Source organism: Accipiter gentilis, chromosome 8, assembly GCF_929443795.1.
Source record: "Accipiter gentilis chromosome 8, bAccGen1.1, whole genome shotgun sequence".
Classification (NCBI taxonomy): Eukaryota; Metazoa; Chordata; class Aves; order Accipitriformes; family Accipitridae; genus Astur; species Astur gentilis.
The window spans coordinates 502,488-520,264 of NC_064887.1; the positions used below are offsets into that span (position 1 = coordinate 502,488).

General features: G+C 46.7%; 1 protein-coding gene across 1 annotated transcript in view; it reads left to right on the forward strand.

Moving 5' to 3' along the window:
- The window catches only part of ERICH3 (glutamate rich 3), a gene marked incomplete at its 5' end in the record, with an annotated part of 40,895 nt that extends 30,128 nt beyond the window's left edge, over positions 1-10,767 (forward strand). The window contains 3 exons of the mRNA XM_049807301.1: positions 5,237-5,383; positions 7,178-9,390; positions 9,844-10,767. Coding sequence (XP_049663258.1) covers positions 5,237-5,383; positions 7,178-9,390; positions 9,844-9,915 — 2,432 coding nt within the window. The remainder of the gene's footprint in view (positions 1-5,236; positions 5,384-7,177; positions 9,391-9,843) is intronic.
- Positions 10,768-17,777: the final 7,010 nt, after the last annotated feature.

Below are 17,777 nucleotides of genomic sequence, written 5' to 3' on the forward strand. Positions count from 1 at the left end.
CCCAGAATGTAACCTTGGTTTATTGTTTCTTTTCTAGTGTTTCCAGTGTAAGGCTTTGACTATTCTTTTTTACTCCAGTAGTTGGGTTTCTCATATCATGCAATTATTATAAAAACCAAACATGATTTATTACCTATAGGAGAATCTGTATGCCACATTGGGGGACTCTGTTTTATAATGTTGACATACTATGTTCAAAAAGAACACCAAAAATTACCATGTGAATCATGGTGCAGCAGATGAAGATCAAAACTATGTCAGTTGATCCATGGTTGTGTTGCTTCACTCTGTCATGGATTTATTGGCAAGGAGCAAATCAGGTAGTTGTGTGACACCTCATTTTTACTGTTGATAAAATGGGCATCTTGCAGTTTCAACCTTACCTTTATGGATAATGGGCAATTAATAAAAGGTTGGCCACGTGAGCAAGGCTTTGCATTATTGTATCTGGGGAATGGGGACAAATGTAAGCCCTTGCTTTGCAATGTCATCCAGGTCATGAGGGAAATGTCTTGGATGCTGTTAAATCAGTCAGTATAAAAGAATAGTTGTCTGCACTCGTGTTGACGTAAAGGAGAGCCACAAGCTATGGTAGATGAAATTTCCAATTGTCTTTCTGTATGCTGGATTTGCAGTGGAATGTAGAATGCTTTTCCTTTATTTTAACAGAAGTTTTTGGTTCTGCTTCTATTGCTTTCTGTTCACTGCAGTGCATCTTTCTAAGATATCTGTGCATAGAATAAACAATTTGAATGCTGGTGCTTAATGCTTTGCAAATCTGTTGCTGCTGGGTTACTTTGACTGTCTTGTGCATTGCTTTTGCTTTGTTATGCATTCAGAATTGAGACAGTAAAGACAGCAACATACTATTCATTGAATAGTGCTCAAGTCTTCAAAGATGTTTGCTTCTGGAACCCCTCTCTTCACTTGTGTGAAAGAAACTTCAATTTAAGCACCTTCACCCCTAGGCTTAGATGAGTTGAGTAAGGACTACTGAAGAAGAAAGAACTTTAAAAACCTAGAGGACAGAATATTACGCTGTAATACAAAACCAAGAAAAGATCAATCGAATGTGTCAGGCTAGTAATCTGATACTGAGTTAGCCTAAAACAATAGCATTGTTCTTTATTAGCATAAATTCCTGTGTGCTTACATTCAACACACATGGTTTCATGGCTCTAGGTTTGAACAGAGATCCTCTATCAAATATAGGTAGATTGTCTGAATGTTATGTAGGTAACAGCGTTTACTTCTTAGTCAAGTCCTGCATCATCTCTGCTGCCAGGAGATTACCTGAGATTCAGGGACTGTGCAGATCAAGGAGGGACAAGAAACAATTCACTAAATTGCATACAGATTTCCCCCTGTATGCATGGGCATTGTTTAGGTAAATTTTACAGCAAATAAAGAATTGCCAAGAATCTTGTGTGTAGGCAACTTTTTTGAGATATAATGAGCATGCTAAAGAAATATTGTAGGGTAACAAAGGTCACATGGGAATCTTAGCTTCTTCTAGGCATTTAGCACAGTTGCTGCCATGGTAAAGATTCTAATTAAAAAATTCGAGGACATCTATAGCCTTAAATGCCAGATGATGACAACTCCCACTACTCCAGTCCTCCAAAAGGCTGAGGACTAAAAGCCTCCAGAGACACCCAGAGGGCTGGAAGAGCTCAGTCCTTTACTGTGACTGCAGAATTGGTTCTTGGTCCATTCTTGGGCCTCCCTGATTTTTTCACATGAACTTCTCTGTAGAACTGGTCACTCTCATCAGCCGCCCAGCCTGTGTTTAGATGAGACTGACATGGCACTGTTTTGGTTTTGCCCCAGTGAGACCCATCATGCTCTGCTCATGACAGGGTTTCTCCTAACCAGTGCTGTCATTAACAGTGCAGAGCTAATTTATCAGAGAGAATTGTATATGCTGAAGAAAGCAAAAGGTGCAAAATGCTCCTGTGGGGTTGTTCAGTCGCAGGCTGAGTCTGGGCAAAGCACAACCAGTGGCGTGACAGGATCTGTCAGAAGTGTGGAAATACCTGGGATGGGCTCCTGCTGTGTGTTTTCTGATCTTGCTGTACCCTTTGTGGCAAGGAGATATTGCTGATCCCAAGAGAGAGAATTATTGTGAGCAGTATTTGTCATCCTTCCCTGGGCTCTGTTTTGATAGACTGTCAATTCCCTTTTGTCAAATGTTATGCAGGCAGTAAACTGCAAAGAATGGGAACTGCCAGCTAGTCAGACTTCAGGCCTATAATCAGGTGAAAGTAAAATATACGCACCATACCTAGCAAAGCACTTTGTATTTCAGCAAGTCAAAGAAAGTGCTGCCTGTACCTCTGCATGAGGTAGCCAAGGGATGTCCTGGAGCAGAAAGCTTCTTGTCTTCTCTGCAGAGCTGAAATGTCAGAATGATTCAAGCAGGTTGTATGCTATTGCGCGGAGACCTTTGCCAGGATCTTGGGTCCCAGGAGGAACCTTACAAATGCTCTCCTGGGACCTTCCCTGCTCAACTTTCATGGTTTCTTGCAGAGCAGATCTTAGCGCTTCACCCAGGTGAAGTGTGACAGCAAGGAGTGAAGCCATTGCTGCCCTTTAGCACCTATGGTATAGGCAAAAAGACATTCATGCTGAGTAAGTGCCTTTTGTAGTACTGTGGACTGAAATGGTCTTTTAAAAATTTTCTCACATTTCTATTCAGAGCTGTGTGGGTGCAGGGTACTGATGGGGTAGGAAGGACGGGTGTAAGCATGAAGTAAGAGAACCACAGGAGGAAGAATAAGAAAAAATAAAAACAAAAGTGAAATAAAGAAGAAAAATACCATATGCAAGGGTGAGTAGAAAGACAGAATCGACAGTGTAGAAAATAAACACCTCCTAGGAAAAAGGTGAGAGAGCACAGGGTGTGCATTTGCAAGAGAGAGGCAGGGATTTGGGAAGAGAAGAGTGCAAGGTTGTGGCAGAGAAGACAGTGTTAAGTCTTCGTAATAAATTGCTGGAGGGAACATGCTGCCACTTGCAAGTACACGTGATTTCAATACATGCCACCCAGGAGTGACAGCGATCCATAGAAGACCTGTACAAACACTTTGAGGCAAGACAGTATTTCTATGAGTTAAGTGGGCAATTTGGATGAGACCAGTGGCCAGGTCAGTCAGACTTATTGTGCTTATGTTTATGCAACTGATTTTCTTCTAGCACAGCTCTTAGTAACTTCAGAAGTGCCCAGCAGATCAGCCCAGAGGCACACCTCTCACAGTAGTCTGTGTCTCCCAATGGCAAGAGAAGATGCTGTTCACGAACACAAAAGGCTCAGTTTTCTGAATTTCACTCATTTTGTAGCTCTCCTGCACTCCAATCTGTTGTATAATAGCTGTTAGAAAAAAAAGCCTGCCTAGTCCTTTTGTACATGTTTATGGATCTGATGTCCATGACTTTGTCTAGTGTGTTTTTGAATCTGCTGATGCTGCCAGCCCCTCAGGCTCCTGTCACAGCAGGTTCACTGCTTCTGTCCTGTCCATTCTTTATGAAGCCCCAAATTTTGGGCACCTTTATTACATGCCGCACTGCAGGGTGGCCCAAAGTCAGCCAGTTCCTTAGTGTGGAAACATTAGCTTTTTACTCATGGCTCCTTATTTTCATTTTCAGAGAAATTGAAGTAATGTGTTGCTTGAAAGTCAAGATATCAGACCATGTAACACCTCTTTATCTAGGCTGTGAGTCATGATTTAGCCAGAAACATGTTGAGTGGTGTGTTGTGGCAATTGGTTTCAGTCTCTGTATTTTGTAATAGAAGGCCAAGTCAGGATTCAGATCTTTTTTTCTCGCTGGCCGAAACCCTGTTCTTCTACTCTCAAACAAAATACTTCGTCTAAATAAAATGCCATAGGCTGATTCTGGGAAGATCATTGGTGAAGATATTTAAAGGTGTCTGTGTTCTCACTGAGCCTTGATGTAGAAATTGTCTGTAGATGTCTAGAAACTGAAACTTGGAACAAGTGTCTCTGCAGCACTTCCACTGCACAGATGAAGCTGACCAGTGTACTTCTTCATGTCACATACAGCAGTAAAATCTAGAAATGTGATTGTCTCCTTTATGATCTGAAAGTTACGCTTGACATAAGTATTGAATACAAGCAATTGACAGAGTTACTCCCTTTCAGTCAAAGGCTTGATTGTTCCAAGCTGCAGAGGAACAGTCTGAAACATATGACCGCTGGCACCATCCCAGCAGCAACAGGAATTATTAATCAAGTCTCACACTAACAGTCACAACACAAGCAAAAGGAGACAGCTGTTTCAGAGATATACCTGGAAGTCTGTGGTTCGTAATGGACACACTATACTGGCAAAAGAGGCCATTGGGCAGTAAAACCAAGTGCGAGATTTGACTTTATGCTGTCACTCCATACCACTGGCAAACTAGCAAGCTCTTTGTGTAAAAGACTAAGGCAATAACTGCAACTGAAAAGAAAAGATACAGAAAACTCATGGAACTTGAAGGGGGAAGCCTGGGTTGCTGGAGGGAAGAGCTTTCAGAGGAGATGCTGAAGGGATTGGGCTGTGTATATAGCTAGAATACTGCTCATAAAGAAGTTGTTTAGTATTACTAGCTTGAAAGCCATTCATGTAATCATCTGGCAAGTCATAAAGCAAAAATGGAACAAATAGCACAATCTTAACAATAATGTCAGATGTATGACTTGACTGTGAAGCATCCCAATCATTGCATTTACAGAGCAGAAAATACTTCCCCACTTATTTTATAGATAAGCATAGGTCTTCAGTCACTTATGTTAGTTTTGGGAATTGAGGAATCATCAGAACTGTAGTTGGGAGCTTAACATAGATTTATTATTTTTTTTTAAAGTATTTATAGAACAATAACAATTTTCTGTCTATACAGCAATGTTGTTGCTTGTATGTTGACAGCCCCACACCGCCTGACTGCCTGACAAAAGCAGTCTTACTGTTTTGTGAAGATGTTGTGGAAGATTGCCACTCTATGGTTCAGTAGATGCTGCTGCATGAATTTTCCCTTAGGTTTTTAATGGTTGTCTCCATTTGTTTTTAATCTACTTCAGAAAATTATTGCTGGTGAAGATTTACATGGCTCCAATTGGGTCTGCCCTAACATTTCAAATTTTAAACCAAGCTGAGATGGCTAGATGACTTCTACTCCCCTTTTGCTTTGTAATGGTTTCTCTTTCTTGCTTCCTCTTTTGTAACTTTGTGATAGTTTCTGAAGATTGCAAACCAGTCCAGGAAGAAATAGTAAAGGCAATTGGAAATGATCATCATGTGAAGTCTGAACCTGAACCTAGTGATTCCTGTGCAGATGAAGAAGAAGGGAACATAACAAGTACAGAGCATGACACCAATGAAGGTGAGATTGGCTGTCGATCAGGGACATGGATTAAATCTTCTTCATCTGAAGTCTTTTTATAGAAGTGTTTGCCCTTTCCCTTTCCTTTCTAGGCTATCAATCTCCCCATGTGCTCTTTTCTTTCCTAACTTGTATAAAATTGGGTGATGAGTAGCTGGCTTCTGTAGTCATGTATAATTAATACTTTTTTTGGCAGTTGTAATGGTCCTAGGTAAAGAATCCAGGCCATCCAGGCTGCCAGTCAAGAAAATAGCTGTGGAAAGCAGGAATCTAGTGAATTTCCCTTTGCTTCCAGGTAGTGTGGGGCCTCCTTGGGAAATGCATTGTCCAGACAGGCAGGATGGGTCTGGCAGACTAGGAGTGGAGCTGAACTGCAGACTTGATCACCATGCTGTACCCTGTTTGTCTCTCAAACTCATCTCCCTGTTAGCAGTTGGCATAATTGGCAATGAGGAAATTTCAGCTTGATCTTTGTACCTTCCAATAATGTTTCTGGTCCTTGCAACCCTAGCAGTTTATTGCTGGAGACTTGATGTGCCTGACAGAAGAGGCTTGCATGTTATACAGGGGGTATTAAAGCCAGCTATCCTGCTGCAACAATAAGCCACAGTGAAAGTAACGTTAAGATTCTACTCCACAGTAGCAATGAGTTTGAAAAGAGAAGAAAAAACTGACTTCATTCTGCACTGTTGCTCTTACATTTCCTTCTTCCATCCTCTAAGAGTCTAACAGCTGGCAGGAACAGGTTATATATATTGGTTTTAAATTGCTAGTTGTGCACTGTCTTATACTTTGGCACATTAATCCAGGGTCTTCTAAGGTTTTTTCTGGCCAGCTGAGAGCCTTTTGATCTTCTTCTATGTAGTCTAAGAACATAGTCTTTTAAGACTTGTTGTCTTTCATTCAGAAGGTGTATACAGGAGGCTGGAGGTTCCTTCTCATCTCTGGTGTTTCAGTAATTGTCTTTTTCTCAGTAAGTCTTTCTCAGATGAGTTTGCTTGTGCCGTGGTCTCATCAGTTGACCACAAACAACTGTCTATAACATTTAATTTCAAAGTCCAGTAGGCTTCATGTGTTGGTCTTCACAAGGATCTATGTTTCTGATGCATAGACCAGGGTAGAGAACATGTAGTGCCTGGGCCACCCTACTTCTGTGTCAATTGTCCCTCCAAATCAGGGTTGAAACATGTTTGCTTCCCAGGCAGGTGGTCTTTGGAAAGCCTGGAATCTCCTGCTTAGGGACAGATCCTGGAGCACCAAATTTAATGAAGGCATTGCTGTTCAATTCCCAGGGACTGGAATCAACCCTGTATTATTCCCCTGGTGTAATTACAGAATCCAGGGGAAGCAATTACCCATTTTACATGAACAGCTGAGTATTTTTCTTCCTGTGTGTGCATATTATACATGAGCAATTTACCACCTATTTCTGAATTTTTGAATGTTACTGTCAAGCTTATAGCTATTTCATACACAGACCTGAGCTCCCTGCTAGGCAGGTGAGGGAAGGAGGGAGAGTAGGCAGGGCAGGCAGAACTGTCAGAGTTGAAAGCTGGTCGTACATCAACATTTTTGCTTAAATTAGTTATGCCAGATGTCAGAATGGCAGCACTGGAAACATAGTCAGAGCACAGGTGTGTGATGAGAAGCAGCACAGCAAGTTTTCTTCTTGTCACCCTGCTGATGTCCCTTCATTGCTTGGGAGAGATAGCATCTTTAATAATAACCCTGTAAAACAGCCTTAACACTAACGTGGTTCTCAATAAAACTAATGTTTTGATTATTTCTTAATAGCACCAGATGGAGCTTTCTTGGCAGAAGGAACAAGAACACTTGACGTGCAGAAGGCAGCAGAACAAGTGGTACAAGAAGGGCAGATGGTAGGGGAGAGGCAAGCACTCGAGAAGGAAGATTTTGTTGCTGAGGGAGGAGATGCTCGCACCGAAGAGGCAGGAGAAGAAATGGCATGGGTGGGAGATCTGCTGCCCAAGGAAGACGCAGTGGCCATGCCGCAGGCGGAGGATCAGCTTGCAGTGGAGGAATCTGCAGCCGAGCAGAGCGCCATGGCAGAGGATCCCAAAGGAAAGGGGACAGGGAAGGGAACGGAGCCTGGCGCAGAGGTGGCACCCGGGGAGCGGGAAGTTCTGATGGAGGAGACAGAGAACAAGGCAGCACTGGGGGAGCAGGCGCCTGGGGGAGCGGAGCTGGCAGGGGCACTGCTAGGCAGGGATGCAGCGTCTGAGGGGGAGGAGGTGGCCGGGGAGGTCTCTGAGGCAGAAGAGGCAGCGGAGGAGGCCTCCGGGGCAAAGGAGGCTGCGGGAGCCCCAGGGCCTCCAGTGAATGAGGTGGTGGGCGAGACAGTGTCTGAGGCAGAGGAGGCCGTGGAGGAGGGAGGTTTTGCAGGGGAGGGCGTTGTGGTGGGTGCTGTGTCTGAGGCAGAGGAGGCTGTGGAGGATGCCAGCTTGGCAGAAGAAGGGATTGCTGGGGTAGTTGGCCCTGGAGAAGAGTCTGTAGAGGAAGCTGTTGCTGAAGGGGAGGAGGCTGCGGAGAAGCCTGGGGCTCTCCTGGAAACATTAGGGGATGCAAACATTTGCACAGGAGAAGCAGTGCCTGGAGGAGAAGACTTTGTAAAGCCAAATGAGTTTTCCCAGCTGAAAGCATCAGGGGGAGAGTGGATGGAGATGGGGGAAGCTGCCATAGGAGCAGGAATATCTGAGACTGGCAAGGCATCAGAGGTAGAAGGCAGCTCTCTCCTGAGAGCAGAGGACTCTGTGGAGCCTGGCAAGGGTCCCATGTTGCAAGTAGCACCGGGATTAGAGGCACTGGTGGGTGCTGGAGGGGATCCCATAACTGAAGGGTCATCCCAGTTGAAGGAGGCCACAACAGCGGAGGAGGAGGAGGAGGGCTCAGCAGAAGCACTTTCGAGTGGAAACCCATCTCTAGGCAGCAAAGCAAAGACAGAGAGTGCAATGGAAGAAACACCTGATGGAGGGCTGATGGGAATATCTGCAGAGATAGCCAGAGCAGGGTCAGGAGGTAGCGAGGAGGTCGCAGGTGGAGCAGCCAGTCCAAGCGAGCTGGCAGCCGGGCCGCAGGGATCGCTGGAGCATGCTGAAGAGAGAGGGAAGGAGAGGTCTCCTGGTGGGGGGGTGATGGATGAAGCAGTGCTGCCTGCCCCGGGGCTGTGTGTGAGCGGGGTGGGGGGGTCAGGGGGGGTGGCTGGTGCTGCAGCGGGCAGCCAGGCAGGGCGAGGGGCTCTGCCTGAGGGAGGAGCGGCAGCGGAGCCGGTGCTGGTGGGGCAGGAGGTGGCTGGCGGTGGTGGGCTGGGCGATGGGGCGGTGGCACAGGAGGGGGTGGCAGGAGCAGTGTTGGGGGGACAGAGCGGGGCAGGGGCAGAGGGGGTGTCAGCCGAGGGAAGGGGGGCAGCCGGGGAGTCTGGGAGGGACAGGGAAGGGGTGGCCGATGGAGCCGTGGTCTGTGGGCGAGGGGTGATCCAGGAGGCAGTGCTGGGGGGTGAAGGAAGGGGGTCAGCGCTGGCGGGGGCTGAGGGCCAGGGCGAGGCGGGGTGCGAGTGGGGCACAGTGGGTCTCATGTCCCCATGGCACGCAGAACCATGTGGAGCAATGTCCCTTGGGGAGCAGCTGACTGCAGAAACCTCCCTGAGCGCCCCTGTGCTTGGGGATGCGGGAGCGGAGTCGGGGGGAAGAGGGTCAGCAGGCAGCGAGGGGCTGTGCCTGGGCACCCAGCCACAGCTGGCGGCTCCCGGGATGGAGGTAGTGGGGGGCAAGGGTGGGCTGCAGGGGAGCACAGAGCAGGCAGGAGTGAAAGCCGAGGGGGATCAGGCAGGCCTCTGTGAAAACACGGGGGAGAGAGAGGCAGCAGGTGTCTCGGAGAGTGCATGGAGCGCTGCTGGGGTCAGGGAGCAGAGGAAGGACAGTCCCGTTGCAGGGAGCCCAGACACTCCGGGAGCCGCTGACACCGGCGAGAGGAGCCGCGGTCCCTGTGAGGTGAGTCCTGCGTGGGTCGGCTGCTGCCCCCCGCACCCCTTTGAGTCCCTGCCAGCAGCAGAGGATGCACCACTTTGTCCAGTTTCTTACACTTAAGTATCTGCTGCTAGTACCTGGGGTAAGGGATGATAAATCCTTTTGGGTGGCAGCTTCTCCATTCTCTCCTGTTCCTGAAGTCTTGTTGCAAATATCTTTGCTCTGTCGCTGATGCTCGCAGCCCCTCAGTCATCTGGCCCCTCCGGCCACGCGGAGCAGCTCCCGCCACCCAGCACTGGTGGCAGTGGGTGAGCCTCGGCAGCACCCGCTGGCTCTGACATGCTGGGTCAACAGCAGCACTCAGCTTCTCCGATTATTCTGGCATCTGCTTGTAGGAAATCTGTTAGGACAGTATCTCAGTAGCTCAAAGTTTAGCATGTTTTCTGTAAAGCTAATGTTTTTCTCGTTGTTTCGTAGGATGTTGTAAACCCAGATGCAGTTGTCATGCCCTCGGTACAGCCCCAGGATGGGGAAGAAACTCTCCTCTAAGCTTTTTCTGCAGCTCCTTCAGTGCTGTGTCCTGCAACATTTACACAAATTGCTGTTGATTTGTGCCGGTTGGGATGTTCACTCCTTTATTGTACTCCTTGAGTACCACAACCATCTGTCATGTTTTACTAAAACAGCTTCTCAGTGTACAGCAGACAACTGAAATAAGCCTGTATATGCCAGCCCAGGAAACAGCACTCCTTCGTAATTACGAAGACAGTAATTGCAAGGATTGTTCCACAGCTGTCACTTGTTTTTCCCAAAACACAGAGAAATATTGAACTGGCTGAACCTCCTCTCCTCCCCCAGGCACTGCTTGCTTCTGCCGGCTGGTGGGAGGGAGGGCTGAGGGTGATGTGCTGTACGTGTTTCCGTAGGACAAGTTGTTTTTCTGTACAGAGTGCCGGTGTTTGACTGTATCTGTGTCTATGTACTGACTGCATTTTTCTGTGTGTCGTTTGCCTTTCTGAACTACAAACTCTTCACTGTGAGTCGGGCTGTGTCTTCATTGCTGTGCATAGAGCACTTGCGCACATTAATGCTTTGGTAAGAGCATCTGGGGGTGTTCAGCAGAGATGTGGAATGGCAGGATCATGGGGGGAATGGTGGCTTCACATAGGGGGTTTTAGCTTGGGGGGCTGCCTCTACCCCACATTGCAGGCAAGCGAGCCCTCCAGTGTGCATGGGTGCCCCATGCTGCCAGGTGGGTGGCATGCAGTGCGGGCTTCTCTTTCCTCCGGGATCCAGGCTTGTTGCTGGCCACACTTCAGGGTGTTCTTGGGACTTTGAAATGTTGAAAATTGTTAAATCAGAACAATTCTAATGTGTATTTGTAAATGAATAAAGCCTGGCCTTTTGCTTTTGCTGGTGTCGGGAGTAACTCCCTGGGCCCACGGAGTCTGTGCTGAAACTGCAGGAGGGGTGGTCAGTGTAAAGCTGTTTCAGCCCAGCGCTGGCTGCGGCTCTCCACTGCCGGAGTCTCCCTTTCAGCTCTGCTGCACCGCCGAGGGCTCCCCGAGACCCTGCCGGGCCGCGGCATCCAGTGCTGGGTGCGCAGCAGCCTGGCAGGCATTGCCAGTGGGCTGCAGGATGCTCAGTGCCTACACGGGGGACTCTAACTGTGCTTTTGATGGGGAAATGGAACTGAAATGCGCAGAATTTTGAGTGGGTTGTTACTTTAAGTCACTTAAGATCAGTATATATGGGATAGGAAATTTAAATGTGATCAGGTAATTCATGTTTGTTCCCTCCTGTACTAAAGATGGTTGCATTTGATTTTCAGTCTGGATACCAGGAAGGGTTTTGAAAGAGAAAAGTAGGCAAAAAAGACTAATAATAGCTTTACAGTCCTCAGCAGTTCAAATGAAAGCATTGCATCAAGCAGTCCCGAGTGCTGCGGTTGAAATGTTTATTCTGTGTAAGATATGCAATATTTGCTTACAAAGCATGTATTTGACTTTTGACCATTCAACAATGGTCTTCTCCTTTTAACCAGGCAATGTCCATAAAAGCAGAAGTGGCTTATTCACTGGACCAAGACATTTTCAATGTTGTTCAATATAAAAAAAGTGCAGTAAATAGATAATCAGTGTTTACATACTCTACAGTTGAATACACCTGGTATGTGAAGTGTTCAGAATTTAAATTTATGCTAATGACCTTCTCCAGAGGTTTGTTTTTTCCGTATACACATGCACACCTGCACATTTACTTGGGTCTGTGAAAGTACATGTTCCAGTCTGTGTAGTTCCTTGAATTTTTGCAAATGGTTTCACTTTAAGAATAATACTTGCCAATCAAGTAGGGCCTGGTCTTCAGTATTTATCTCTGCTTTCTAACTGGATGACTAATGTTGGGTTGAATATTTGTGTCACAAAAACTGCATCACGCAGATACCTGTGGAAAGCAAATGCCTGTGGCTCGTGAGCATGACTGTACCAAAGCCATTTACAAATGCACGTTCATCCATGTGGGTTGCAATTCAAGTGTTGCAGATGAACAAAGGCAGAGGGAGGAGTGCAGTGATTTGCCTTAGCAGGGATTCCCTTGAAGGGTCAGGATTAAAACTAAGGCTGTACTTGGGCAGATCATGAACCACACTGGTTTATTTGACATTTAGCCGCTTAACACAGGATGAGAATGCGAGAGGGAAGAGGTTTGATTCATTTGTTGCAGGTGAGTGCTGGAGCGATCTGCAGAGCATCTTAAAATACTCGTAAATAGCATTCTTGCTCTGCAAATGGCAAGCACCAGGACAGGGGTCCCCGTTGCAGCGCTGGCTCTGTCGCGTTAAGGGGGCTGCAGCCACCTGTGCTGCCCGAGGCAGAGGTCCCCTCGGGGCTCCGGCCTTCCCCGGGCGATTCCTTTCGAGGGGCTGCTCTGCGGCGTGTGCTGAGCGATGGGAGGGCGACAGCTGAGCACCCCGGGCAGCGCTGTGACTGAGGCTGCCCGGGGCAGGTGGTCCTCAGGGCTGGCAGCCATTGCTGAAGCCGGTTTCTCCTCCTGGTGCAGCCTCTCGCCAGCCCCCCGCCTGTGCTCCCAACACTTGGGCCAGGAGCGAGGGTTCTGTCCTTGGGGGTAGAAGCTGCTTTCAAAGAAATCCGGCATTCAGAGCACGCTGAAGGTGGCTAGGTACAGTACTGAGTTTGCAGCAGCAGACGGCGACTTAACTAGATCCACTTCAGCCTTTTAGAAAAAAAGGCAAGTGTTGGTAACTAAGAGGCAGCTGAACTCCCAGGGCACTCTTGGGCTGCAGAAGATCTGGGGCATCAGGGAAGTCCCAGATGAACAATGCAGTAGTGATTGTAAGGAACTGGAAAGCTGACAATTCGTTATTTAAAATACTTAAAATATTTATAAATGGTACTTGTGTGTACGATTTTAACAATTAGGGAAATGAATCCTTTGGTTAGGAACATGCCGACTCATGCAAGTTCTTCTATTGCTCTAAAAAAACCCCACACTTCAAGTACTCTGGTTTTATATACTGATGGAAAAAAAAATAATCAAATTTCCCGAGAACACTCCGTGATTTCTGAGCTTGTATTATATTGATGAGATCATCTGTTTTCTCTCATTGTTCTTTCTGACAGCCATTTTTACATGATAGATGCAGGTGAGGTTTGATCTGTGGTAAGGAAACAGCCCTTGCCCTATCTTGACAGCTCACACCCCGTGATGTACCGGAAGGTTTCCCCCTGCTCCCGTCCTCGCCTTTCCCCTCACTTGTTTTGCACGCTGGCAGTGCCACAGGCAGCTTGTTGGTGCCACACGGCTGTGGGGTGACGTGAGCCAGATTTGTGCCTGGGACATTGCAGTACTGTTCACTTGTCTGGCTCCTTTAAGGCAACTGATTTCTAAAATGGTCAAGAGGACTTGAACCAGATGCAGAACAGAGTTGAATTTGGCAGCTTCAGCTTCAGAGACCTGCTCTACTGCTGTTGGTGTGGCTGTTAAAGATGTACCATTCATGCACTTTCACGACATGGGTGTGTGCGTCTGTAATCGGAGCAGGTGGAATTTTGTTAAGAAGCAAAACCATCAAAATAGATACTTTCATGGTTTTGGAAATGCTATCCATGGTAATTTCTGCTCGCCTATCCATTGCTAGTTAGTAATTAACTTCAAAGTGAAAAAATTCAGGTGGCACTTAGGGAAAAACACAACATGTGCCAAAAAAAAGGAGACTAATTATTAAACTGAACATATGTGAGAAAAGCAAACTATCTAACAGTGTTGCCACTGGCAAAACTGAGTTTTGGCTCATCACAAAGGCTTTTTTTAACTCCCTAATCTGTCAGGTATTCTCAGTAGCTTGTCACCGGATGCTGATGATTGTGCCTCAAATGTATCGTTACTGGCTTACACAGTGGAAATCATACCTTGTGACATTACACCGGCTAAATAGATGCATTTCACCAGTTGAAAAACAATGCCAGCTGTGCACAATGGACACGGTATGAGAACGATTATTCGACATCCAGCTCCTGGAACCAAGCACCAAGCCTCTGGCACCGCTAGCAGAGATGGAAGAGGGTGATGGTCACAGCCACCGCCTGGAAAGTTTGCCGTGGGGAGCGCCTTGCAGGCAGTGCGTGCGTCTGTCTTGAACAAGCGCTCATGCTGCAAGGTGGGTTTCTCTGGCTGGGAATCTCCCGTAGTGTTTCGCGGGCTCAGCCGTCCACGGTGACTGACCCCTCTGCCTGCCCGGCGGGGCTGTGCCAGCTGAGCCCCTGAGGTGGCTCGGCAGGGCCGTGGGCTCGCTGAAGCTGCCCGGTGAGCTGGCAGGGCCGCCCTGCGGGAAAATGCCTCCGGCCCCGGGGCAGGTGGCTGTGGCACAGCCCTTCCCCACGGCTTGGACAGCACAGCTTGCCGCGGGGACGCTGGGCTCGCTCCTGGCTGTGGCACAAGCACTTGTTTGGTTGGACACCGGTTCCTTTTAATCTGGACCATCTATTACTGTGTGTTAAACAATCTGAAATATTGCCACAGCTAGCAGGCGCTGGCTGGTCTTAAAAGCAGGGTAAGAATCCTTGGAGCATCTTATTCTTTATAAATATTTCAGTGTGCTGGGCTCCTCAGGCTTCTCTGGGAACGGCACAGACTAATTTCATTCCCACAAACAACTTTAGAGCATGTTCTGTTCAGTCATTTACACTCTTCAGAGTTTTAATTTGTTTTAATAACTGATCACTCCTATGAAACACGCTTTCCCCCCAAGCCTAATGTTTCTTCTGTAGAGACCAATTAACTAAGACACTGTTTTCTTCAAGGAGCCAGTAATCTTAATTACTAGTAAAATGATTTGCAGGCAGTTGGCCTTGTAAAGCGCTTCCTAAACTATAAAAGTTTCACCTTCAAAAGCTTTCTGATTTTTTTTTTGTTGTTGTTTCCATGTGTCCACTTCTGACACTTTCTGAGGAGTGCTCAGAGATCAAACCAAGCAACTCGGGTGTAAGCAAGTACACAGACTTATTAATGCAAATGAAGTCTGTTTTCCTTGCTCTATTTTCTGTTCTCTAATCCAGTTTAGTTTCTGGTTTTCAGGTACAGCTGCAATATCAATGAAAAGTCATCACGATTGTTTAAAGCAAGGGAAAAAGACACAGTGCAAAGGCGTTTGTAAGAAAAAATTCCTGTTGAAAAGGAAACAATGCTGGAACTGATTTTTCAGATATGACAATTGATGCTTTCTGCCCTGTTAGTGTCTCTTACATGGTATGGAATACCTCTTTCGCCAGTTTGGGTCAGCTGCCCTGGCTGTGTCCCCTCCCAACTTCTTGTGCCCCTCCAGCCTTCTTGCTGGCTGGGCATGAGAAGCTGAAAAATCCTTGACTTAGTCTAAACATTACTTAGCAACAACTGAAAACATTAGTGTGTTATCAACATTCGTCTCATACTGAATCCAAAATGTAACACTATACCAGCTACTAGAAAAAAAATTAACTCTATCCCAGCCAAAACCAGGACAACTTCTAGAAAGAATATGACATATTTCCTCCAGTTGCAAAGAAATCTGGATGTTGTTTTGTTGCAGTTTGCAATGTGGACATTGAATTGTTACAGTGGAAGGACAACAGCATGGCTGAGTTCAGTGTGTGTTGGCAACATCGTGTTTGACCTGAAGGGTGTTAGCACCAAGGTCAGAACTGTTTGTTAGCAATGAACCGGAATTTGTTGAGGGGACATCCCCCCAGCCCTTCCCCCCCCCCCCCCCCCCCGTGATTTATCTGAGTGGGCAGAGTACTAATTTCAGTGTGTTTTACTCTTTTTCTGCTTTCAGGAACCAAAAATTGGAAATGATCAAGGAGGATGCTTTTAACCTGAACAAATTCTGGCTGTTTGCATTGTGTCATGCAGATGTGCCTGCCACTCAGCTTGGATGCTGCGGGGTTAGTGGAGTCCTTGTGCAGGGGTATCGCCTGTCTCATTGCCTAATCGTGTTTCAAGCCATAAACTCCACAAATTCTATAACCATAATGGCAAGTATTTCTGCCAGACAAGGGGGTTTGCAAAATAACAAAGCTAATCATTAGTTTGAAAAGTTACCATGATGATTGATGATCTCCTTTGATCCATGGGAAAGACTGAAGCTTCCTCTTACTCGTTTTTATTAAAGCTCCTAGGGATTTGACATAGCATTGCCCATGTTGTGACACTGACTTATTGCTAAAGCTTTGCAAAGATGGGGTGGAGACTTCTCCACGGGTTTTTCCAGAGACGTGCTCCAAGCAAATACTCATCATCTCTGGAAGTCGTGACAGTATCCAGGGAATTACAAACGGCTCTCAGCAGCTCCCTTCTAGTCGTGAGCAGTGCTTAGTCCCCTGAAATGCTGGTTTGCACCCAGGGTGCTGCACTGATGCTTTCTTTTTTGTTGCACTGAATTCCTCATTTTCACAACATTTAGGCCTTAAACCGAGAGGGCTATTTGGTCACAAAAAAACTGGCTCAGCTTCAGAGAGGAAGAAGCTGCCATGGTGCATGTTGGTGGGATTCAGAGGTAAGGACAATATTTTGTGAATACAAGTGTCAGAGCTTTCTGAGTTCAGCCACAAAAAGGAAGACATGTGAGTGAGAGAGAAAGAGCTGGAAGCTGGAGCAGTGCCTCGCAAGGCCCCCTCACATGGCACTCAGTGTAGAACTGTGTTTCTCTTGCCAGGCTGGAGGAGGTGGCTCTGCCTTAGCCCGCAGACCGCAGTTAAGGGCGCAGAGGCTGGCGCCGGAGCAGGGAGCACTGGTGCTGGCAGCGGTCAGTCCCTCCTGGCCACGCGCCGAGGCAGCCCGCTCTTCTGCTCCTGCTGGGGCAGAGCGGGACGGGATGCTGGGCGAGGGGATGGTTTTGCCAGCTGTACTTCTTATGGGGGTTGGGGGATTTCATCCAGGGTCCGACCAGTCCCCTAGTGAGCTGCAGCCCAGACCTTTCTGCATGTTTCTTCCAATATTTACATTAGCCCAGCAGACTGTTGGTGTAAATGAGACTGCAACTCAAACATGAACTAAACAGAGCAGAAAGTAACTGCTGGGTGGTACCAGGGGCTGACAGCAGATCTGCAACACTTGACGTACAGCTTTATTTCCCTTTCTCCCCCATTGAATTTTCAGGAAATGAAACAAAACAAATGAAAAAAAACACCTGTGAACCTTGCTAAGTGAAATCTTCCCCATTTTTATTGCTTCAGGACTGTGAAATTAATGCCATGCATGGAAGGTGTGAGTCAGTAGAGCCTACTATGCATTTATAGTTCATGTGTGTTGCACTGCACAATGCCTCATCACAGACCTGGGTTCGGGGATCATAGTTGTAAGAACCCAACATCCTGAATAATATCCACAGAGCAACACACAGCAATTGTGAACACTGATTTCTACTCAGCCAATGTCAGCTCTGTCTTTGAAGCCACTTAAGGAATACTATTACAGCAGGATTGCTTGCAGGTAAATTTTGCTAATTTGATAAAAGACCCCAGAAAATAACAGCATAATTAACTCTGTAATTGCTTCTAGAAGAAGAGTTCAAGTTCTCCTGCCCTACCTCTTTTTTTTTTTCTTTTTTTTTTTTTAATTCCCAGTGATCAGAGTTGCTGTTGCAAAGCCCAGTCACAGCACTCATTTAGCTCAGCACGCGCTAGATGGCACTCTGCCGCAGGTTTACTTTGAGTCAAAAATGCAACTGCACTGTGTTAACATTATCATATTTGTGACACAATTTTACATACTTTCCTTCTGTTTTAAAGTTTGTTTTGGAGTACCTGTGTTGCTTTTTGTAAGCAAATGTCAGAATGAAAGCTTACATTCTGGGAAAAACAATCACTCAAACCAAAACAAGAAAGTGGATAAGAAAACACAAATGTCTGGAAGAG